The sequence below is a fragment of the Ziziphus jujuba genome, chromosome 5 (assembly GCF_031755915.1).
Source record: "Ziziphus jujuba cultivar Dongzao chromosome 5, ASM3175591v1".
NCBI lineage: Eukaryota > Viridiplantae > Streptophyta > Magnoliopsida > Rosales > Rhamnaceae > Ziziphus > Ziziphus jujuba.
The window spans coordinates 31,032,293-31,057,975 of NC_083383.1; the positions used below are offsets into that span (position 1 = coordinate 31,032,293).

General features: G+C 33.3%; 3 protein-coding genes across 3 annotated transcripts; all 3 read right to left on the reverse strand.

The window, feature by feature from the left end:
• Positions 1 to 2,405: 2,405 nt before the first annotated feature.
• On the reverse strand, positions 2,406 to 4,201 carry LOC132803660 (ankyrin repeat-containing protein BDA1-like). Its single transcript, XM_060816991.1, has 2 exons — positions 3,514 to 4,201; positions 2,406 to 3,341 (listed from the first exon to the last, which is right to left on the reverse strand). Exons 1-2 carry the CDS (start codon positions 4,123 to 4,125, stop codon positions 2,505 to 2,507), a joined length of 1,449 nt encoding a protein of 482 aa, XP_060672974.1. The 5' UTR covers positions 4,126 to 4,201; the 3' UTR covers positions 2,406 to 2,504.
• A 7,919-nt stretch (positions 4,202 to 12,120) lies between these two features.
• Positions 12,121 to 13,146, reverse strand: LOC132803795 (ankyrin repeat-containing protein At5g02620-like). Its single transcript, XM_060817338.1, has 3 exons — positions 13,136 to 13,146; positions 12,579 to 12,969; positions 12,121 to 12,453 (listed from the first exon to the last, which is right to left on the reverse strand). The coding sequence occupies exons 1-3, from the start codon at positions 13,144 to 13,146 to the stop codon at positions 12,121 to 12,123; spliced, it is 735 nt and encodes a 244-aa protein (XP_060673321.1).
• An 899-nt stretch (positions 13,147 to 14,045) lies between these two features.
• Positions 14,046 to 15,502, reverse strand: LOC132803796 (ankyrin repeat-containing protein ITN1-like). The gene is made up of 3 exons (XM_060817339.1): positions 15,378 to 15,502; positions 15,090 to 15,267; positions 14,046 to 14,888 (listed from the first exon to the last, which is right to left on the reverse strand). The coding sequence occupies exons 1-3, from the start codon at positions 15,500 to 15,502 to the stop codon at positions 14,046 to 14,048; spliced, it is 1,146 nt and encodes a 381-aa protein (XP_060673322.1).
• Between the last annotated feature and the right edge of the window lie 10,181 nt (positions 15,503 to 25,683).

A 25,683-nucleotide genomic window follows, 5' to 3' on the forward strand; every position in this document is an offset into this window, starting at 1 on the left:
TTTTTCAGAATCTGCAATTGAGCTCGTAATATGTTTGTGCATAATGGAATTCTAATAAATAAACATGGCACATTTTCTATAAGGTCAATTAATTATCCTTACATCAATAACACATTGTTATCTTTGTTAAATGAACATTATAAGTCACCATTATCTTTACAATTAAAAGTCTAATATAATAAAGAATATGCATCTATAAACGTGACAAAAGTAAAGAAAAATGCATTACCACCTAGCTCATATGCTTAATTCTTTGTTGTAAGTTTTACTCTTTTTCTTTAGTAGGATATCCACATTCAACCATAGGAAATTTCCTTTTTCAGTTTGAAATAAGTTTCTAAAGTAGGAACCAAATTTATCAATAGCATGATTATGAGTCAACTATCTAGTTTATAGAACTCACTTTCCAGATCACTCATGGAAGAAGAAAAAGAAGTACATACGAAAAAACCTAAAGGGAAAAAGGAAATCAATTGGAGCAATGACGAAGAAGAATCTAAATGTATACCTTTATATATCTCTTTCCCTTTTAAATGAAAGTTTTTTGCATAATATATTTATTCCACTTCGCTTTATTATTTAGCCACATGAAGCCTCTATTGAAGTAAAACAACATAAGGATACATTCAGGCCTCATCTTAGTAGTCTCATCTCTATGTTGCTCACTCCACGCCTACAACATTCCACACATCCCCAATTCCCCGTTAGTAGAAATAAAACTTGGCCAATCTAAAATCTTTACCTTTACCCATTTCCATAACCGAAAACCCAAAACAAAGGTTCAAACTTTGGATTTTTTTTCTTTTTTCTTTTCCCTCAATTTTCTCATCAACCAAACACCAGAGAATACATTGAAAAAATATGAAATTAAGTGTAAAAAAAAAAGGAAGAAGAAGAAAAAAAAAAGCTCTATACCTCCTGAGTGATATCAAAGAGAAGAATTGCTGGGGTAGCATCACTGGAATAAACAGTACAAGTCTTGAGGATTTGAGAAGCAATCCAATTTCAACTGGATCGTTTGGTCTCTTTTCCATTTCCAATTTTGGGATCTATATCTTGGTCTTCTTCTTCTTTTTCTTCAGGGGATATTATGGATCTGGCATATTCGATAAATCTAAGAAATGGGTCCTCTTCTTTTACTTCCAAATCTTCAATGGCCATGTCTAAATGCTTTTTCTTTCTTTTTTTTATTTTCACCGAGTTTCATATATAAAATTTTCTTGGATTAATTACCCTGCTAAAGCAAAATTCCAATATTACAATAGTTCATAAATAATCAACCACTAGCCAAAAAAAAAAAAAAAGGTAGAGAAAGAAGGAATAGGTGGTTGAGGCGGCATCGGCACAGATGCAACCTGTGGCTGTGGTGACAACTAACTTTTGGTGGTGACGGCAATGGTGCAGATGCGGCGATGGCAATGGTGTTGGTGCTGCGACGACTGGCTCTTGGTGGCGATGATAACGGTGCAGCTGCAGTGATGACTAGCTCTTGGTGGCTATGGCAATGATGCAGCTACGATGACGACTGACTTTTGATGGTGACTGCAATGGTGTTTTTTGAAAGGGAAATTAGAAAGAGAAAGCCCTAGCTAAGTTTTGAAAGGAAAAGGGACAGGGAAAGCAAGAAAAAAATTTTAAAAAATATAATAAAAGATATTTTGGTCTAAATGTGTTAAAAGTTTGTTATTTTAAAAAAAAAAAATTTACTATTTTTCAATTTTGAATCTGACAAGTGGCTATTTTTCAATAAAACCCAAAAGAATATGTATATGTGCACAGATATCTTTTCCCGGGTTTTTGGGTCATAAGTTAGTTCCCAGAGGCTTCATGATGTAGGCCTGGGCCAGAATCCATTCCACAAGACATTTAGCTGGCCCAGCCGAAGCTCTATTTGACTTTGGTTTAATCTTTTTACTTTGATTATTTCTGTTTGTTTCTTTGTAATTCCTTCGCGCTTTGAACGGCGTCGTATGAAAAGCTTAGTCACCCTTGATGATGTCGGTGCAATAATGGTCTTGAGGATTACCTTGTTTGTTTCTATTTGAAGGGCACAACAAGAATTACAGAATAATCGTGAATGAACCTTCTCTGAGATTTCCCACCTCTTCAAGAAAGCTGTGAGTTAGAGCTCGAATCCTCTAGCAATATGGGTTACTACTACACCACTTCATCATCATCATAGCAATCAATTTAAGAGCTCCCATATGGTTGGTAAATGCAGATGGTGTTGGTTTTTTGTTGGGTTAATTTATTTTCATTTTATTTGATAGAATATAGTATAGTATGAGCAGCTCAATGCTATAACACATTGATATTGAGTTTGAACTTTGTGGCAGAAATTTTACAAGGGACATATAGAAAACAGAGTAATTTCCGAACCATGTGTCGTCCATGAAAACCAGAGCTTAAAAATGGATATATTTATTTCCATAAATTTCTAGATTTCTTCAACATACAGAATATAACCTTACTCATTGAAACTTAAAACACTAGTAACTAATTCCTTATACATGATGGTGCTCTAATAATGTCTTCTTCTTGTACCACCTCCATATTCTTTTAGCCCACCTCGGCAGCCATCTTAACAAGAAAGGTAACAGAAATGCAGACCCCATAAGGATATGACGTGTGGTCTTGTTCTCTGAATCAATATCTTGTATTGACCAGCCATAAGCAAATAACATGGAATACATAGATATATGAAGCTCTCTCTTGAAAGGAAATCCAGATGTGAGGTAGATTATGACACTAATTGATGAAGCAAGACCCAGTGAATTCACAAATATGAAATACTCTGCTGCATGCAGCGTACTGCCTAGTTTTGCAAAGAGTACACCTAAACCCACTGCTGGTCCTGGGCCCATCTTTCCCGGCTTTTCCACTGGCGGCGGTGCCAGAGGAGAAGGTGCATTTATATTGGTACAACTTTCAATGTTATTTTTAGTCAAGCCATTTGGAGGGTCGACTCCTGCTTGGAAGGTGACGGTTGCAATGAGTGCGGCCACAACCAGCAGAACATTGCGGGTATCACTTGGTGAGTCTCTCCCCTTCTGATAACGGAAATATTTGATCCAATCATTTGCAGCTTGAGCTCTCGATGGACGTTTAGGCTTCAGATTGTTCGCAACATTTACTGCAACGTGCTGAGCAGAAGCTGTCGGTGGAGATGTGGTCGTTGAAGCTGCAGCACGCTGAAGGGTTTCACGTAAACGGATATCACTTGGATTTTCTACTATCAAATTTTCCATGATATCCATTGCTGTCAAACCCCTTTTGTTTTTTGCATTTACCTCCAATTTGTTGGCAATATTGCTATTACAACTGAGCAGCAGTTGAACATACTACATCATCGAGATAGTTTGTCTTAATACAATATAATTTAAAGAATCATATTTTACTTAACTAGTCCAATAAATAGATGCGAAGAACTTAATTGTACATATATATATATATATATGTGTGTGTGTGTGTGTGTGTCTATCTTACCTCTGTGTGTGTGTGTGTCTATCTTACCTCGCATTGCTTTTTAGAGACTGCAAGGTGGAGGACTGTGTTCCCATCTTCATCACCAGAATTCACAAGCTCTTCCGAACCACGAAATTCCAGCCATTCTATGAACTTTCTAAAGGCGTCAAACTTGTTGTACTTTACAGTTAGATGAAGTGCAGTTTCTCCAGAAGCCGTGACATCTCTAATACATCCATCCCAAGCATTAAACAGTTCATCCATGACCTCAACTTTACCGTTGATAGCAGCATAGTGAATGGCTGTTCTTCCCTCTTTACCCTTCAAACTGCATACTTCCTTCCCTGCAGTACCAGTACTCCTCAAAATTATCTCTTTCACTATCTCTATGTGCCCCAAAGCTGCGGCTATATCTAGTGGCCTAAACCCGTCTTTGTTCAATTCTCTCACTGATTCAGGCCTTAGTCTAATCATTTCTCGCACAAAACCCAGCTGCCCTGCCTTGGTAGCGATGTGCAACGGGTTCTCATGCGGAGAAATGAGTGCAGAATCGGCGAGGATCAATGGATTTTCATCGAGCAGTTGATGTAATGCATTAATGTTGCCTGCAATAGCTGCTTCAAATAATCTGCTATCCATTTCCGATCTCTGCATATTCATTTCAAAGTTAATTAAGTTTGAAGTCTGGAAGGCTTTCCTTTCTTAGCTAGAAGGATGACCATATATGAAATGTGTAAATCGAAGGAAGCAGCCTAGAAAGTATCTGGAGTATACAAATTATAAAACGTGGAATCATTTTTCAAGTTATCTTTTAGTCAAACTTTTGGGACATAAAGCTATTTTGGTACGCGCTTTCGGTTCAATATCAATTAGACGTGTTAAAGGAAGGAAAGGGTCAAGAAAAGACCAAGAAATTAACGTTTCATTTTCCATGCTGGTCGCCCCTTCCTAAATGTCAGCCGCCCAGACCTCCAATCCCAATCCGCAAACCCCAAACGCCTCCCCACAAACGGAAAAGTAAAGAACAAAATGTCTGATTTAGTACAATGGCAGAGAAAGCTTTTACAAGAACAGAAAAACAAGAAGGAAAGAGAGATCTAGTAGCACAAGGAGCTCAACTGTGTTGTTGCAGCAGGTGGCGCCTGCGGTGAGCAGCAGGTGGTGGCAGTGTGTGTCGGGGCAAGAAGAAAACGAAATGAGGGGTCACAGGTAGACCTGGCAATTTGGATCATGACACGGCGACACGACTCCAAAACGACACGGAATAAATGGGTTTGGATTTATTATAAATGGGTTCGGGTCATAATCGGGTCAACCCGTTTAACACGATTATTAATCGTGTCATTTTCGGGTTGACCTGTTTAACTCGAAATTGACCCGTTACGACCCATTTATTAAACGTGTCAGTTTCAACCCGACACGATTATATACCTATTACAACCCATTTAAATTTAATTTTAAATTAATATTTTATCACTAATATAATATTTAATAACTAAAAAATATTATAAATTAAAAATTTTATAAAAATAATTTTCTATTACTAATTTTTTAAAAACAAAAAATATATCTTTAATAAAACAAAAACATAAAAATAAAAAAAAAATAAAAAAAATTTCGGGTTAATAGGTTAATTTTCGGGTTAACGGGTTAATAGGTTAGTTTTCGAGTTAATAGGTCAATTTCAGGTTAATAGGTCAACACGACCCGTTAAAATAATCGTGTTAAACGGACCGTGTCGTGTTGACCTGTTTATAAACAGGTCGGGTTAGTGTTTTAGGTACCTGACATGATTAATAAATGGGTCGTGTTCGGGTTAGACATTTTTGACACGATTATTAAACGGGTTGACACGAACACGACCCACCAACTCGAAATGCCAGATATAGTCACAGGGTAGGGTTATTTTGTTAGTAAAAAATTGGGAATGATAAAAAAATAAAAAGATTAAATTAAATAAATATATATATATACCGGACTGGGTTTGAAACGAGGTATTTATTTTTCGGATGCGGCCTGGTCCGAATCGGTTTTTCTTCTAAAACTTTAAATCTGTTCGGTCATTCCGTTTTTTTGGAGAAAAACGACTCCGTTAGAAATGGTGTACTGCAGTTTTCGGAATGTACGAGGCAAATTACCATCCTATTAACATTTCATTTTCCATGCTTTGATGTCTATTTGGATTATTTTTTTTAAACTTCCTTTTAAGGCCTGGAAGACTTAAGAGTACAAATTTTTGGGTCATATATAAACTTATAAAAGAAAAAAAAAAAAGAAAAAAAACATATCCGTTAATTTTGTTTGAGGCATCTTTCTCATATACCAACTGCTCCGAGTATAACTTCTCTTTTTTTTTTTTTTTTTTGGTGTGGTTAAGTTTGTTGATTGGATTGTAAATTATTTATATTTATGATTGAAAAATTATGAATTTGAAAATTTAAGATGGAAAAATAAAAAAAGTTTTCTAAATGACCAAAAGAAAATGTATAATTTTCTTTTTCGATCCAAAGGAATTATTTTCGGGCAGTTTATATTAAAAAAGGGATATCACAAGAGAGCTCTAGGATCTAGGAATCAGTCATGTGATAATTATTGTTACTTTTTTTTTTTTTTTTTCCCCCCAGTAATGTAATCAAAATTTTAATGTATGAAGTTTTAGATATGAATATAACGTGGTAGAATTAATCCCATATTTGAGACCCCAAGGGGCAACTAAGCTGGTAACAAATATTATATAATGTTATTTGCAATAGTAAATCATGTATATGCTCCACAACTTTTTTTATTTTATTTTATTTTTTTATCTTATTAGAAATTTGATCAGAGATCAAATATAGCCCTTATCTGACAAATTACTTTAATAGTACAACTACAATCCCAAAGAAAGCACGTTGATGATAGAAACACTAGTATGATTACTGGAAGGGTCGTAAAACATTTACCAACAGAAAAAAAGAGAGGGGGGGGGGGGGGGGGGGGGGGGGGGGGGTGTGGGGTTGTAAAACCCTCATCAATCATCTTCCAAAAATAAATAAATAAAACACATTAAAAAAAAAGTAAGAGAATAACTGATAGACATTAGTTAATGGTTTAAACTTTTAGAATGATGAAAATTTATTATATATGAAAATTTGAAATTTCAAGCCTGTTCTTTTAATGTTTTCAAAAATCATTTTTATAAATCAATTTCATAAAATAAAAATAATAAATTCGATTTTATATTTTTTAAATTTAAAAACATATCTGGTAATACATTCAAAAATATTTATGAAAATACAAATGATAAAATTAAATTTGGTAAATGGTAAGTACCATATATATCTATATATGATAAATAAAATATTTGTTTTCGAAAATAATAATCATTATTTATATTTGTGTTTAATACATGTTAAATATGATATATATCTATATAAAATAAATATTTTTTATTTGTTTTGTTGACTTTTCTTTTTCTCCTTGTGTAACATGGAGAGCGGTGTAGTTTTGGCATTGGCTTGGCTGGAAAAGGTGAGAGGAACATTTTTTTATAGCAGCGTGAATGTAAAAGTGCCGTGTCTTTTTTCCCATCTGTAAAAGAGCAAGTTTTTGTTATGAAGAATATTCAGATCTTTAAAGTTTATATTAATTTCAATTTAATCTCTTAAATTTTAAAAATTACAACTAATATAGGGGATGTACATGATATTATTTTGAATAGTGTACATGATAAGGAAACGTTAACCAATGTTGACTGACTTTTTTTTTTTTTTTTTGGGGTTTTTATGAATGAAAACGTTCATTGAATGAGACTGCTAGTTTCAATAATCCATTTTCTTGATTGATGGCATCATAAATAAAAACTAAAAAGAGAGTAGTTTGAAAAAGGTGATCATTGTATATAGTCCAAAAGTATCACATCCCATTTTCTTAAATATCTAGAATTTGATCGAATTAATAAAACCCAAGAATGTAATTCAGTAATATACAATTATTATGAATTCCACTCAGAGGAAAAGGCAAATTCCTAGGGGCTTCATCACCACAATCATATCAATCATTTAATAGCTCAATTATGGTTGGTAAATACGGATGGAGTTAGTTTTTGGACGGGTGAATTTAATTTCATTCTATTTGATAGAATGTGGTATACAATTAATAGCCCGATGCTATAACACATATGCATGTTGAGTTTGAAACTATGTGGTAGAAATTATACAGTGACATATAGAAAACAGAGTAATTTTCATACCAAGTGTGCTCCATGAAAACCAGAGACTAAAAATGGATATATAGCAGACTGATTGAGGCAGCTTTTACATGTACCAACTGATCCATGAAAACCCAACCTGGTTTCTTTCATGGTTTATTATAGTTTTAGCCATTTTTTACAATCTCAAAAGCAACATTAGTACATTACTAAGCTAGCTAATAGATAGGATTGTATATCCAGGAATAGACCTATCCAAATAAAGTGGGGAGAAGAATGTGTCATCCAATAGTGTAAAGTTTCACATCGGTTGAAAAGGAGAACGAAGCATGTCTTATAAACGTTTGCAGACGCGTTTTAAACTTTTGAAGACTGGATTGTAAAAAAATTCTTTATGTCCAAAGAAGACAATATCTGCATACGAATGGTTTGGACCCGCTGAATTCTTGAGGGTTGGGTTCTTATAATCATGAACCTTCATGATTTGTATATTTTTACCAAAAATACCCTCTGTTTTATAACTTCTACAAATTAAAGCCGTTACTCACTATAAATTCATACCACCAAGCTCATTATATTGACCCAAATTTGAATAAAAATGTCCTTATGTCTCTTCATCACCAACCTTAATGCTGGGCATGTGAATTTTTTAACACTCTACTCTGCAAATTTTGAAAAATAAGCATTAGTAGAATCTACATTAGTAATATAATTTAATTAACTAGCATTTATTATTATTATTATAAGGGGAGGAAGGGTTTTTTTTTTTTTTTTATCCAGGTCAAAAATTCAACCTTGAACATTAAAGATGTACTCTCAATTATATAATTACTGAACTAAGCCTATGAGTACAATTAAATTACATTAAAAAGATTAATTTTCTTATTAAAAAATAAAATAAAATAAATGCCAGCCAATTAATAAATCCTACTACAAAAGGCACAACATCGTTCTATCATTGGTTAATTATTGTCAAGTCAAAGTCAATGTGCGTGGTGCGGTGTTGGTCAATGCGGGGAAAAGTAAGGAGGAAGAAAAGGAGAAGTTTCACTTACATTATATGGTATAGTGGCTAGTAGCTAGCTAGCTAGGCTTGTCTTTCCAAGAACCAACGTTTACTCTCTCTTATTCAGCTAAAAAGCAAACATTAACTTTTTTTTTTTTTTTTACCTAAATTGTTGCAAGTCAAAACACAATTTCAAGTTTTATTTTAGATCCAAGAAATGTCTAGCTTTTTCAACTTATAAAACGTAATCCAACTAAATTGGAGTTGGATAAAAAGTAAAGTAAAAAGTTATAGGTATATATAATAATACCTATATTGAATAATTAATTAACATTCTCACTTCTAGATGTGTAGTTAATCTTCAACTCCAAATTTAAGGAGTGGGTTTCAAGTGACTTGTTAAAAGTGTCATATGGATTAATGAGAGAATGAACATATATAAGCTTGCAAGGTTCAATTAATGTCAAGTCTCACCAAATTTCGGGTTCCTTCAGAACTTGATCATAATATCACAACACTCTGTAAACTACAAACAAAATGCAACTTCACAATTGTAATTAATTAGTAGTACTTAATTCTAAGCTCTCACAAAATTTTAATGTATATATGTAAACTGTGGACTTGTGAATTGCCGTGTCTAAGTCTTTCTCTATGAGAGAAAAACATTGCGTGTATCCTTTGATGAGTCTATCTGCTTCTGAAACCCAAAATATTTGACCCCGTCCTTCTAGTCGTCTCCCATCAATGGATGCTCAATCTCTTGAATTTTGATTAGTAGCAACTTTACTGCAACATGATGAGCATAAATAAAATAAATGAATAAAAAAAATAAATCAATTGAATATTGTTATATTATTTACCATATTATTTGGCAAACAAATTTGGTAAATATTTTTAAAAAATTTACCATTATTGTTTATTTTTTGCGTTGATTTCCAATTTGCCCACCATAGCAATACCACTGTTACTAAGCAGCTGCTGCACATAACGCATCATCAAATGGTCCTCACCTGTTAAAAGAGTACTCTTGAACAAGGTGATCATGACAATTTAAAACAAATCCATCATTCATCAATAGAAAGTTTGTTTGCTTGTTCTTTTTAATTTCACAATAATCTAGAATGTTTGCCAAAAAAAAAAGAAAAAAAAGAAAAAAAATAGTAGTCTTCAAGTGACTGTTAAATTAATTTTCTAATTAAAATTTGGACTTTTAAGTTTAAAATTTCACTAAAATCAACTGAGCTAGAATTGAGGTTTGATCATGCTAATCTTTTTATACATCTAAATTCAAAATTAATAACGGAAAACTTAAAAAATAAACAAAGATGCAATTAGTCGAGTTGATAAAGATCATACTTTTTTATCTTTTTCTATCCAGGTTCGAATATGTGACAAGTTGGCGATGCCATTAATTACCAAAAAAAAAAATTAAAAAAGTAAACCAAAATAAATTATAATCATATTCTATAGCTAAAAGCCAAATAAGATAAGAACGTATACGTTACCTTTGAAAAAATAAATAATTATTTGTAAAATTAATTTTAACAATGACATTACAAGAAAAGAAACCCTCTGTTTTGGAACTTCTAGATACTAAAAGTTTTGTTCTTTTTTATTTATTTATTTATTTATTTATTTTTTTGGCACATATAAGAAATTTTCATTAACAACAAGAACTGGTACAAAAATCAGCTTGCGTACTCTGAAGAAGCCAATCCAGCCCCTCTCCTCAATCCAAGATTGAAAAAGAATCCAAGGAAAGAGCAATCTCATGAGCAGCTCGATTTGTCTCTGTAGGAGCATAAACACAGCTACAAAAACCCAAATCACCTACTATGGACATAATATACATCATCAACTATAAAAACAAAAATTCCCAAATAAACGCCACACCAGGATCAGATACTAGCTAGCTGAATGGCTAATTGACTATCACTGTTAAGAATCCCATTAAAATAGCCCATCTGCTTACAAAACTGCAATATAGGCTTAATTAAACCAAGTGGTCTATGACAATTAATATATAGCAGATTTTTTGAGGCATCTTTTGCACAAACCTACAGATTTAAGTATAATTTTCCTTTTTATTCCCAAGGAATATATTTTGGCTGGGGCAAAATCATTAAAAGCTTGAGCTCTAGAATCTAGATATCAGTCAGATTACTATCACTTTTTTTTTTTTTTTCTCCCAATAGTAAAATTAAAAATTTAATTCTGGCAAACCCATAAGTAATGATAAGGAGAGACTAGAGAGCCAAAGTGTCGGAAATCAGCAAGGTATAGAAAGAGATGGAAATCAACCCATTTGATCTGTTTCTTTTAAATGGTTAATAATGATGATTAATTATGATAGCTTATCTTTGGATGATACATATTTATTTTATTTTGGAAAAGTTCGGTTTTAGAAAGTACTATGGATTTATTAATTTTCTATGTATACGTGTTAAAAACATGCAATTCTTTTCTATGGCATTAACAACTTTTATATGGCACCCAACTTTTTTGGTAATTTGTTATGGCACCTATTCTTAACCATGTTGTAGGATTTTTCAACTATATACCAGTTTGTCTTTCTTTTACCATGTCACATCACCGATATTTGGAAAGGTGGTGGAAGGAACATGCATGACCATATTCAAAGCATCAACAGCTTTTCATATTCTTTTTTTCTTTTTTTTTTTCTTTTTTTTTTAAGAAAATAAATAAATAAAACTGATTAGGGGAATGAAGTTATCTGAACTTCGATAATTTCATCAAGCTGATCAAGAAGAATCTTTAAGTTTTGCAATTAGAAGACTTAAAATCAAGTTTTTCTATTGGAGTACTTCAATTGAATTCATAAAAAAGTAGTACACAATTTGAGGACTCAAAAATGAATTGCAAATGTCAAGCCCAAGAGTAAATTTCAAAATCCAACTCCATGTTTTTTTCCCCACTTTGGCAACCATCTTAATAAGAAAGGTAAAACAAATGCAAGACCGAAATTGATACGTAGTCTAGTGCTATTCTCTAAATCAATATGCGTTATTGATCATCCATAAGCAAATAACATAGAATATATATAGAGGGTTATCAAAAAAACATAGAATATAGAGATATGAAGCTCTCTTTGTAATGGAAACCCAGCTGTGAGATAGATTATGACACAAACCGAAGCAGAAAGACCCATTGAATTCCCTAACAAGAACATCTCTGATGCAGCCATCTCAGTTCCTAGAAATGTAATAGTTGCAACTATTTAAATAAACCGATGCTGGCAAAGTAGGTTGTAAACCATTTGGTTTAATTTCAGTACTGGTATACGGTAATGGAGAAAGAGCCATAGTACTAATTTTAACATTTGCAGTGGAATTGATATGGGTTTTTCCCAGAGTAAAGCCATTAGGAGGGGTTGACTCCTGCTTGGAAGGTGACAGTTGCAATTAGAGCAACCACCACCCGCAGGACATTGCGAGTACCACTAGGTGAGTCTCTTTGGTTCTGAAGCCATAAACATTTTGATCCCGTCCTGCTTCTTTTCATCTTCTACAACATCTGGATCCATTTGAAACGCGGGACTAGGCTGGGTTGGACCATGTTCCTGATTGTTAGCAACATTTATTGCAGCATGCTGCAGCTGTGCGCTTGCAGCTCCAGCATGCTGATGAATGATTTGTCGAAGATGGAAATCAGTTGAGTTCTCTAATATGAGTATATCCATAATATCCATTGCTGTCAAACCCCTTTTGTTTTTTGCATTTACTTCCAAATTCTTGGCAGTATTGCTATTACAACTAAGCTGTAGCTGAACATGCTGCATCATCAAGATAGTTTGTTTTAATACAATATAGTTTAAAGAATCATACAATAAATAAATGCAAAGAACTTATATTTTGTGTTTGTGTGTATCTATCTTACCTCACATTGTTTTTAAGAGACTGCAAGGTGGAGGACTGTGTACCCATCTTCATCACCACAATTCATGAGCTCTTCCAAACAAAGAAATTTCATCCATTCTATCAAGTTTCTAAAGGCTTCAAACTTCTTGTACTTTACAGCTAGATGAAATGTAGTTTCCCCAAGAGCTATGTCATCTCTAATACATCCAGCCCAAGCAATAAACAGTTTATCCATGACCTCAACTTTACCATTGATAGCAGCATAGTGAATGGCTGTCCTTCCCTCTCTGCCCTTTGAACCGCATACTTGCTTCCTTGCGGTACCAGTACTCCTCAATATTATCTCTCTCACTATCTCTATGTGCCCCGAAGTTGAAGCTATATCAAGTGTCCCAAACCCATCCTTGTTCAATTCTCTTACTGATTCAGTCCTTAGTCAAATCATTTCTTGTACAAAACCCAGCTACCCTGCCTTGGTAGCAATGTGCATCGGGTTCTCATGTGGGGAAATGAGTGCAGAATCGGCCAAGATCAACGGATTTTCATCGAGCAGTTGGTGTAACGCATTAATGTTGCCTGCAAAGCTGCTTCAATAACCTGATATCCATTTCCGATCTCTGCAGATTCATTTCAAAGCTAATTAAGTTTGGAGTCTGGAAGGCTTTCTTTCCTAGCTAGACGGATAACTATATATGAAAAGTGTAAAAGGAGGGAAGCAGCCTAGAAAGTATCTGGAATATTGAAATTATAAAATGCTGAATCATTTTTTAAGTTGGCTTATAGTCAAACTTTTGGGACATAAAGATATTTGAGTGCTCAAAAATACAATTTGCTTGAGTACTCAAAAATACAATTTGCTTTCGGTTCAATATCATTTAGACATGCAAGTTTTGAAGTGTGTTATAGGAAAGGAAAGAGTGAAGCAAATACCAAAATATTAACGTGGGTTGGTCATAAGCAGCTAGCAGAAAAGAAAAAAAGGCAAATTCCTGGAGGCTTCATCATCATCATAGCAATCAATTAAGAGCTCAGTTATAATTGGTAAATGCGGATGGTGTTGGTTTTTTGTGGTCTAGTTTATTTTCATTTTATTTGATATGGTATACAGCTAAAGGCTCAATGCTATAACACATCATATTGAGTTTGAAACTTTGTGGTAGAATTTATACAGGGGACGTATAGCAAACAGAGTAATTCACATGCCAAGTGTGGTCCATGAAAACCAGAGGTTAAAAATGGATATATATACATACATACCAAGCCATTAATTTCCACAAATTTCATGAAAACCAGAGGCCTATGAAAACTTTGTGGTAGAAATTATAGAGGGGATATATAGAAAGTGGATTAATTTACATACCGAGTGTGGTCCACGAAAACCAGAGGTTAAAGGTGGATGATATGTACATACATACCAAGCCATTAATTTCCACAAATTTCTAGTTCTTCTTCAACATACAAAATATAACCCTACTCAACTAATCTTAAAACACTGATAACTAATTCCTTATGCATGAGGTTGCTCTAATGTCTTCTTGTTGTACCACCTCCATATTGTTTTAGCCCACCTTGGCAGCCATCTTAACAAGAAAGGTAATGCAAATGCAGACCCCATAAGGATATGCCGTATGGTCTTGTTCTTTGAATCAATATCTTGTATTGACCAGCCATAAGCAAATAACATGGAATACATACATATGTGAAGCTCTCTTTGGAAAGGAAATCCAGATGTGAGGTAGATTATGACACAAATTGATGAAGCAAGACCCAATGAATTCCCAAATAAGAAAAACTCTGTTGCAGTCTGGGTGCTGCCTAGATTTGCAACGAGTACACCTAAACCCACAGTTGTTACCGGCGACATACTTGGTGCCGGTGCTCCCTTATCAGGATGTAATGGAGGAGGAGGAGGAGATGCAATAATAGTAGTACTATTTTCAGTGTTATTTTTAGTAAAGCCATTTGGAGGGTTGACTCCTGCTTGAAAGGTGACGGTTGCAATGAGTGCGGCCACAACCAGCAGAACATTGCGGGTATCACTTGGTGAGTCTCTCTCATGCTGATAACGGAAATATTTGATCCAATCCTTTGCAGCTTGAGCTGTCGGTGAACGGTCAGGCTCCAGATTGTTGGCAACATTTACTGCAACATTCTGAGCAGAAGCTGTCGGTGGAGATGTGGTCGTTGAAGCTGCAGCACGCTGAAGGGTTTCACGTAAACGGATATCACTTGGATTATCTACTATCAAATTTTCCATGATATCCATTGCCGTCAAACCCCTTTTGTTTATCGCGTTTACTTCCAATTTGTTGGCAATATTGCTATTGCAACTAAGCAGCAGCTGAACATACTACATCATAAAAATAGTTTGTGATCTTAATACAATATAATTTAAAGAATCATACAATTTAAAACTTTCCCATCTATGGTTTTATATTTTTACTTAACTAGTCCTATAAATAAATTCAAAGAACTTATATATACATATATATATATATATATATATATGTGTGTGTGTGTGTGTGTGTGTGTGTGTGTGTATCTGTCTTACCTCACATTGTTTTTTAGAGACTGCAAGGTGGAGGACTGTGTTCCCATCTTCATCACCACAATTCACAAGCGCTTCCAAATCAAGAAATTCCAGCCATTCCATCAACTTTCTAAAGGCGTCAAACTTGTTGTACTTTACGGCTAGATGAAGTGCAGTTTCTCCAGAAGCTGTGACATCTCTAATACATCCATCCCAAGCATTAAACAGTTCATCCATGACCTCAACTTTACCGTTGATAGCAGCATAGTGAATGGCTGTTCTTCCCTCTCTACCCTTCAAAACGCATACTTCCTTCCGAGCAGTACCAGAGAAATGAGTGCGGAATCGGCGAGGATCAATGGATTTTCATCGAGCAGTTCATGTAATGCATGAATGTTGCCTACAATAGCTGCTTCAAATAATCTGCTATCCATTTCCGATCTCTGCATATTCATTTTAAAGTTATTAAGTTTCAAGTCCGGAAGGCTTTCCTTTCCTAGCTAGAAGGATGACTAATATATGAAAAGTGTAAATGGAAGGAAGCAGCCTGGAAAGTATCTGGCGGAATATATAAATTATAAAATGTTGAATCATTTTTTAAGTTAGCTTTTATTCAAACTTTAGGGACATAAGCTATTTTGGTATGCGAAAATACAGTTTCATTTCGGTTCAATATCAATTAGATGATTCAAAGGAAGTAAAGGGTGAAGTAAAGACCAAGAAATTAACGTTTCATTCTCCATGTTTTTGTACATATTTTGGATCATTTTTTCAAAACTTCCTTGAAAGGTCTTGAAGACTTTTCTAATAAACTAGAAGAATTATATTTTTTGTCACATATAAACTAAAATTGAAAAAAAAAAAAAAAACCATCCGTTAATTTTGTTTGAGGCATCTTTTACATGTACCAACTGCTCTGAGTATAACTCTTTTATTTTTATTTTTTTTTGGGGGTTAAGTAATGTTGATTCAAAGAGTCAAAAAATTTTGTAAATGACCAAAAAAAAAAAAAAAAAAAAGAGTAAAATTTTCTTTTTTAATCCGAAGGAATTATTTTTGGGTCAATATTATTAAAAGAGGAGATCACAAGAGAGCTCAGGATTTAGGTATCCGTGATATGATAATTATTTTTACGTTTTTTTATCTTTCCCGTAATACAAGCAAAATTTTAATGTATAAAGTTTTAGATATGAATATAACGAGGTTGAATTACTCCCATATTTGAGACCCCAAGAGGGCAACTAAGCTGGTAGCTAATATTATATAATGTTATTTGTAAAAGTAAATCACGTATATGCTCCAAATTTTTTTATCTTATTAGAAATTGATCAGGGATCAAATATAGTCCTTATCTGACAAATTACTGGAATAGTACAACTACAATCCCAAAGCAAGCACGTTGATGATACAAACACTCGTATGATTACTAAAAGAGTCGTAAAACATTTACCAAAAGAAAGAAGGGGGGTAAAACCCTTATCAATCATTCTTAATAAATAAATAAATAAAACACATTAAAAAAAAGGTAAGAGAATAACAGGTGGACAATAGTTAAATATACATTTAAAATCAGTAATAATTTATTATATATGAAAATTTGAAACCTTGATTCCGTTCGTTTTCAAAAATAATTTTTATAAATCAAACTTGTAAAACGAAAAAGATAAATTTGATTTTATATTTTTAAAATTTAAAAATATATTTGATAATATATTTAAAAATATTTTATGAGAATGAAAGTGATAAAATTAAGTCTAAATAAATGATAAGTATGATATATATCTATATGGTAAATAAAATATCTATTTTCAAAAATGATAATTATTATTTATCATTTTTGACAAACAGATATTACGGATCAAATAATTAGAATCATGGTTTTCTGATCCCACTGTTTTTGTTTGATTGACTTTTCTTTTTCTCCTTGTGCAACTTGGAGAGTGGTGCAGTTTTGGCTTTGGCTTGGCTAGAGAAGGAGAGAGGAATATGTTTTTTTAACAAAATGTGAATATGTGTGGGTGATTTAGGTATAGAAAAACCATATAAAGTTTTCTTAAAATTTTTAAGGATAGTTATATCCACACTACAAAAGATGCTAACTGCACTATAATTTTTATGAATTTTAGTGTTCCAACAATACACATATATAAAATGTCTTAAATAGTCTAAAATATATATATATATATATATATTTTAAATTATTAGATACACTCTATCTACCTACCAATTCCTAGATCTGTACAAGTTTCGTGTCTTTCTTCCATTTCACACCTGTAAAAGAGCATTTTTTTTTTTTTGTGGGCCAAATATCATTTATCTCTTCTTAAGTTTCAAACAGTTCTCATTGTTCTTCTATGTTATTTCATTCATACCTTTCAAAATAATTTCATCTACGTTCTCTGTAAATATGTTAGTTGTAATTTTCAAAACTTAAAGGATTAAATTAAAATTAATGCAAATTTTAATTATAAGGATCAAATTGTATTTAAATCAAACTTTAATGGAGGTGAATGAAATTAATCCTTTATTATTACTATTCTTTCTCAAAATTCCATAATGGTCAGTTCTGAGATCATAAATTTTCTTGGAAGATAACGATATTACGTACTGATGGAGAGAGATCACACGATAAGGAATACTAACCAATGTTGACTTTTTTTTTTTTTTTTGGCTTTTATGAATGAAAAGATCCATTGAATGAGACTGCTAATTTCTATAATCCAGTTTCTTAATTGATGGCATCCATAAGTAAAAAAGTGAAGTTTGAAAAAGATGATCATTTTATATAGTCCAAATGTAACATCTCATCCCAAAATACATCGAAATTTTTGCACGTTGATCGAGGTTGACTGTTGATCGAGAGAGTCAAAATTTTGACTTTTTGTTCTGGATGGAATTTAGCATTGGCTAAGGCACCGTTGTGGAGTACACACTGACCCGAGTCTGTAGACTAGTAGCATGTCAAAAATAGAGTTACAGTTTGAAAGTTATGAGCAAAACAAATTGAGTTCCAAACTGTCTAAGGGTGCCTGAGTTGACTTTTTATTTTTATAAAATTGAGCTTTGACTCATGCATGATTGTGAAGTACTCATTGATACGAGTTCATAGACTAGCGGCACGCCTGATTTGGACATGTGGTTTGAAAATTATGGACCTGCAAAACTTTTCGAATACTGTAATATTTTAATATATTTTGACTTGAGTGAACGATGTGTGCCATGTGTCATGTTTTAGCCAATCTCGTGAGTGAACAGGTCACCCATGGGTGACTTATTTTGGCCAAAACACATGTGGGCCGGAGGGAAAGATAAAGAAAGAGGGGAGGAGAGAGAGAGAGGGAAAGAAGCCACCACCACCGGTGTAAAGTCCCACATCGGTTGGAAAGGGGAACGAAACACTCCTTATAAGTGGGTGTGGATACTTTTCCTTTGAGAAGCCTTTTAAAACCTTGAGGGTTGGGTTGTAAGAGGATTCCCTAGACCCAAAGAGGACAATATCTCATGCGGGTGGTCTGGGCTGTCACAGATGGTATCAGAGCTGTACCCGGATCGGTGTGCCAGCTAGGACGCTGGGCCCCAAGGGGAGAGGATTGTGAAGTCTCATATCGGTTGGAAAAGGAAATGAAACACTCCTTATAAATGGGTGTGGTTACCTTTCCCTTGAGAGGCCTTTTAAAACATTGAAGGTTGGATTGTAAGAGGATTCCCCAGGCCCAAAGAGGATAATATCTCATGCGAATGGTTTGGGCTGTCACAACCGGCCACCACTGTTGACCGTCATCCAATCATTTCTAAGAGACACACACCACTCCAGCTTGAAGCCCACCTGAAAACCGGTCGGCCAGCCAAAAATCATAGCTAGATTGCCAGGGACGCAGCCGGATTGGGGCATTTTCTAATGAGTGGTCGATTTCCTTATCTAGCCGATATCTCCCAAACCAGACCTCCGTTTGCCTCACTACTGGTCCCGTTGAGTTGCCCATCACCAGATCTACCACTTCACCAAATTTCATGGCCAATGACCGCCGGACGTGCCACCGGAGGTGGTGAATTCCAGCGACCACGGTGGCTCATTGGAAAATCCAATTCTAGTGAGTTTCCGATCACTCCACCTATCCTTCCCCACGAATTCAATCTCCCTAAACCCAAATCTAAGGTCGGTTTCCTCCAATTCACAACGAGTTGAGAGAATCGAGGACTTGAATTCCAAGAGCTTTCTGAAGAGATTCTGGTCATCACGGGTCCGATTTCCGGGAGGTAAGCCTCAATTCGTGATCCTCATTCCATAAGCTTCATTTCGGTATATTACTCACAAATTTTGGTTAATGTTTGTGTTAAATCCTCATGGTAACCCTGTATAATTTATCGATTAAAATATTAATTTAATCGGTTTGTGTATTGTCAATGTTCTAGTAACACGTGTGAATTGTAGAATTGATTCTATGGAGGATCTTAGTTTAATTGCATGCTCGAGATGAGTGATCCACCTTCAAAATTATTTTGGGATGTTAAAATATATATATTTTGTATTAATTGGTTATTTGAAGAATATGTTTTATGTGTTGAATATTTAGTAAATTTATATTTGGAATTTTGATGCCAAAATTAAATTTATAATTATTTGTGCATCAAGAAATATTTTGATTTCAAGAATTTTATGGGTATGGGATTTTGTTAATAATTGTTAAATTTTATTGTTGGAATATGATGTAATTAGAAATGCTTTCATGTGAATTTTAATATGTGTTTAATATTTGAAGAAATTTCCATCTAAGTTTACAATGCCGATTTATGATGGTTTTAATATATGTGTTGTTGCCAAAAATGTATTTGGAATTTTAAAGGAATTATGGTTTAAGGCTTTTTTTATTTAATTATTGTTGAGTTTGATGTTGATTTTATAATGCATAACAAATGCATTTACATGATTTTAAGAATATATGAATTCCATGTAGTTTTAATATTATTTTTGACATGATTTGATTTTAAAGATTTCAAGAAAAATATTGGTTTAAGTTATGGTGCCTTCAAATTTTATATTTATGCCCTTGAAATATTATTTGATTGATTTTATGATTTGGGAAAAGTTATATATATATTATTGATGGATTTATGCTGGTGATATTAAAGAAAAATGTGGGATTGTGAATTTGAAAAGTGGTATAATTCCCACGGTAAATTTTGTTTTAGACGCACTCATACAGTACTGGTGTTCTGTATTATATATATGGATGAGCGTGCAAGTTGCAATGTCTCCCATGAGTTGCTATCGAATCGAGGGCAGACAAGTTTTATGTAGTGCACGTAAGCCGCCCCCTTCCATGGCCGGGATGACGATTTAAGTGGCGGTGCTGTCGGGACACCGAAGCGACTGTATGCAAGTTTCTCTCTTTAACCTCCTACCGGACGGTGCTCGGAATGCTGGATATCGTAGGGCATTACTGGTATATAGTGTGGTGCATCAAGTATTATTTTTTAGATATAAATTTCAAATCCTAAAGTTTTAAAGCCGCATTTAAATTAAATGTATTTAATTTGTTTTATCACCTATTTCCAATTGGTATTTTCTAAAATGTGTCTATTCATATTTTACGTCAATTATTTTAAATCAATATTTTTAAAATGCATCTTGCCATATTTTTATTGTGTATAGATTGATTCAATATTTCAAAATAGATTTTATAATATTTTTACCACTTATTTTACATGATTGTTTGTAATTATTTGAATTATGTTATTGACACTGTTTTTATTGGATTATTAAATCAGATTTTATGAATTATATATTGAATTTCACTTTTTTATGTTACATTTATCTCATACAAGTATTTTAAATTTATTTTATTGTATTTTATTCGTATTTGGATTATTTAATTATTTATTCCTTGATATTTGGGGTACAATTATTGGATTTTGTGAAAATATTTTAAAAAGGAAAACCTTTCCAACGGAGTGAATGATGAGGATTTTGAGGGAAAATATTATTTTCAATTATTTATTTATTTATTTATTTATTTATTCTTAATTATTCAAGTGTACTATGATTATCGTTACTATTATAATTGTATAATAGATAGGGTCACTTACTGAGATGATCAGCATCTCATATTTTTAAATTCGTTTTCCTAGGTACAAGGATTGGTAGACGTTCGTCTAGAGCGAGCTTGACCTTCGTTGCTGTCGTATTTTGAGGAGTTCTCTTTCTTTTCATTTATTTCTATTGTAATATTTCTTTCCATCCTATGTTGTATAACTTTCATACTTAATTGTACCCTATGATGCTCTGTATACTGTATTGGATATATTTTATTAAATACTGCATTAGTTCCCTGTTTAATTTATGAAAGTGCTGATTATTGTGGAATTAAATTGTAGTAAGGTGGAGGAATAAGGCGGTATATATAGAAGTGTGTTTTTCAATGCAGGGAATTTGTCGTATGTCCAACCCTTAGGGAGATTCTGCTGGATTTTTCATTAGAATGTCTGATAGGGTTTCCTTAGGATTAGCGCTTGTGTAGGGTTCCGGTGAAGGATCTTGGACGGGTCCTGACAGATTGGTATCAGAGCTCTAGGTTCTAGTATTCCTAAGGGACTCTGCATTGTTATGCATCCCATCCGTGTCCTTTCTCTTATTTTAACCGTCTTGAAGCGTTATTTCTTCCTCGTCTTCAAGTGAATTTGTTGTCCAAGTTGAAATAACTCTAATCTTCGAAGGTGCTAACTAGAAATTGCCTCACTTCAAGGGGAATCTGTATGGCCAAGTCAAATGGTCAAGGATTTCCTCTTCTTTACCGAATATCATATGAGGGAAGGAGACTTGATTAAGTTGTACATTTTAGACTTTAAGTAATCCTAGACGTGAAATGGCTAGCTGTGAATCTTATGTTGTGGATCGGTACCATAAGGAAGTAAAGTTTAAGCAATTTGGCCTACTGGAATTGGTGTCTCTTGGAGGAGTTAGGGGCCTATACCGAAGTTAATTTTTACTCTTGTTGCCAATAAGCTATCAAAGAGAAGTTGCCAAGGGTATCTAGGCCATGTGGTTAATGCCCGAATAGATGGTAAGTGTTGGAAGACATACGTGTAGTGAGACTGTTAGAACGTGTTTCCCGACAAGTTACCTGGTTACTATCGGAAAAGGAGATCAAGACTGAATTGGCCTTCGACACCAACCTATTTTCCTACCACCTTATCATATGGCTCCAACGGAGTTAAGAGAGCTAAAGGCTCAGCTGCAAGATTTGGTGAATAAGGGTTTCGTTAGACCAAGCATATCATTGTGGAAGGCACCCATTTTGTTTGTAGAGAAAAAAGATGTGTGTCGATCAACCCTAAGGTGTTAAGGTATTTCCAAGATCAACTTAAGGTTTAGGTATTGCAATTGAGAATCCAAGGGTCGGATGTTGTTGCATCCAATTAGGAGATCCTCAGGGAGGCACGCAATTTGATGTATGCGATACACCCAAAAGTGTGAAGAAGAGGATTCTTTAGACCTAGTCAGATGTTCAAGCATAGTTATTTTCGTTTCATAGAAAATAAGATTTTGATATTTCATTTTCTTGGAGATTAAAGGTCTTATATTGCCAGTGATTTATAGATCTAAGGTTATTAATGTCCTTGATGATAATTTAACCTCATAAGAAATATGATTTTTGGGGTATAGTTAGAATATAAGAAAGCGTTGAATCTTTTCCTATAGTTAAGGATTTAGTAATTAGTTCATAGTATTGGTTGTGATATTAGAATTAAGTTTAAATTCTTTATTGCTTGAAGTATCGATTCTTGGAGTCTGTTGAAATTGAAAGAATTTAGAGTGTCTCAAGAATGATATTTGGGATGTTGAAAGGATTCAGACTTGATCTTATAAATATTCCTTCTCTTTGGTGATGATAATCTCAGGGATTATACGAGGCTTCATAAGCGATTTAAGATCTTCCAATAGAATGAATATGAGAACTTTTGTTTTTATGACTTTTGATGAAATTAATTGAAGGAAAGATGGTTGTTGAGGTTAAGGTAATTGGATAATCAATAAGGAGTAAGGATCTTATAATTGTAAGTTTTAGGAGTGTAATAAGATGCAACAAGAATAATCTCAATCTTAAATTGGTGACATTGGTATTTGGTTTAGGAAAATTAAGGTTAAGTTCTAATCATTCTTTTTAAATTGATAGATGGAGTTACCTAAGGATTATGATTCCATTATCGATCACCATCTGGGCAAGACAACTGTGGTGGCTGATGCACTAAGTAGGAAGTCTATAGGTTCATTGAGTTATATGCAGACAGTACGACTTCCATTTATGGTTGAGTTGCGAAAGTTTGTTCCCAATATTGATTTGTATTTAACAGCAAATCTATGTTTTACTTCGAGATTTTGGAAGGGATTAATGAAAGAACTAGACATTAACAATGAATCAGTGCATAATCAATTAAGTAATACATCCAATGTAGTATACAGAGCATTAATAAAATTCTAAGTGTGATAGTTATTACAAAAAAAATAGAAAGAAATATTACATAATAATGATGAAGAAAATGAGACTTCTTGGTCCTTCAGAAACGGTCAAACTGTCAAGTTCACCCTGATCGAACAATGTCTATCACGTGAGCTTAAGGGAATGAAATTTTAAAAATATGAGATATTAATAATCTCAGTGAGTGACCCAGTCTACTAACTACTAATAATTAAGTAATTAAGTAATAAGTAAATAAATAAATAATAGTTAAATAACTAAATACATAACTGGTTTACTAATAATAATTGAAAATAATTTTTCTCTTAAAATCTTCACAGTCACTCAGTTGGAAATGTTCTCTTTCTAAAACGTTTTCACAAAACCCGCTATTTTATGCCCCAAGATTTGGAAAATAATTAGTCAAATAATTTACAAATAAAACATAACAAATTAAGAATCCAAAGTTAGAATGGAAATAATAATAGAAATGAAAATAAACTTTTATAACCATTACTAAAAGATTAATAACATATCGTAAACAAATAATACAAAAATATCAATGAAACTCATATTAAGACAATTCAAGAAATAGTTAAATAATTAGAATAAATCAATTAATTGAACAATTAAGTAAAGGAATAATTAAATCAAAATAAAACATCCATTTAACATAAATGGTAAGAATAAAATAAAATGAAAGAAAATATAATATATTAGAATTGATTCAAAAATACCAAAACAATTTGAATAATAAAATCGTAAAAACATTTTCATAAAAAATGTATAAACTTTTAAGTTTAAATAAATAAATAATAAAACACCGTTAAATATATTTTATTAAAAATAAGACTTTAAATTATTTCATATTTGAAAACCATGTCATGAAAACCATTTGATGCACCCATTATATATCAATGGTGCCAACGGTACCTAACGTCCTGAGCACCACCAGACAGAAGGTTAAAGAAAAAAACCAGCATACAGTCGCATGGCATCCCACCGCACCGCTGCAAACAGGCGTCCTAGCCATGGAGGGGGGTGGCTACGGCCGATATTACTTGCCGATCCTCAATCGGATGGCAACCACAGGACAAACCCATAAATCACCTGTGCGCCACTCACACTCACCTGTGCGCTAATCATATCTATGTGTGCACTAAGCATATCCACATATATAGAACATTAGTACGTGTGTGGTGCATCTAAAAACACGTAAATCATAAAATTAATATTTGTACAAAGTACCACCGATTTTATTTTATCCATTTAAACCCATAAATTTTTTACATTCCTTTTTAAAATCATCATCATAAATCCATCGCATAAATTCCATCAATTTTGCCATAAATAAATAAATCCCATAATATTCCATTTGTAAATATTTTCTTCAACAAAATTTTAAAACAATAATTTCATCCTCAAGGTCCAAGATAAATGGAATTCTGATAAATCATATAAACATTCAAATTTTCATAAATTCATATAAATGCACTTTTATTAATCAAAATAAAATCACAATTAAATTCCATAATAAATCAAATAATATTAAATGCACAATTCCTTTAAATATCACATTTCATAAAATCTAGATTTTCATAATTTGTCAAAATCATATATTTCAATTAATTCAAATATTGGCATCAAAATTTAATTCACAATTTATATAATAATTAACGTAGAATAAAACATTCAAATATTAAAATATCTCAAAATATAATTAATTTAACACCTAAAAATAATTTTGAAGGTGGATCACTCACCTCGAGCACGCATATCAATCAAGATCCTCTACAGGATCAGTCTCACGACCCACATGTGCTCCTAAAATATTAACATTACCAACAACAATTAAATTAATATTTTATTTGGATAATTAATATAGATATCTAATATAAACGGTAACTAAAAATAACATACCCAAACGAAGCTTAGGGAACGAGGATCGCGGATTGGATCTTACCGCCCGGAGATCGGACCCAAGGTGGCTAGAATCCCTCCGGAAAGGTCTCGGGTTTTGGATCCTTGGATCTCACAAACCGCTCTGAATTGAAGGCAACCGATCTCGGATTTGGGTTCAAGGGGTCAGAATTAATGGAAAAGGGTGGGCTGTGTGACTGGGAACTCGCCAAAATTAGGTTTTCCGACAAGCTGCCGTG

Bases quoted from the DNA above. Each gene is read 5' to 3' on its own strand.
- LOC132803660 (XM_060816991.1), bottom strand. From the start codon at position 4,125: ATGAATATGCAGAGATCGGAAATGGATAGCAGATTATTTGAAGCAGCT. The intron at 3,342-3,513 runs GTAAGATAGACA...TCGATGATGTAG, and splicing joins TCTCTAAAAAGCAATGCGAG to TATGTTCAACTGCTGCTCAG.
- LOC132803795 (XM_060817338.1), bottom strand. The intron at 12,454-12,578 runs GTCTCTTAAAAA...TTGATGATGCAG, and splicing joins ACACAGTCCTCCACCTTGCA to CATGTTCAGCTACAGCTTAG.
- LOC132803796 (XM_060817339.1), bottom strand. From the start codon at position 15,502: ATGGATAGCAGATTATTTGAAGCAGCTATTGTAGGCAACATTCATGCA. The intron at 15,268-15,377 runs GTATGCGTTTTG...TGGATGTATTAG, and splicing joins CTGGTACTGCTCGGAAGGAA to AGATGTCACAGCTTCTGGAG. The intron at 14,889-15,089 runs GTAAGACAGATA...TTTATGATGTAG, and splicing joins TCTCTAAAAAACAATGTGAG to TATGTTCAGCTGCTGCTTAG.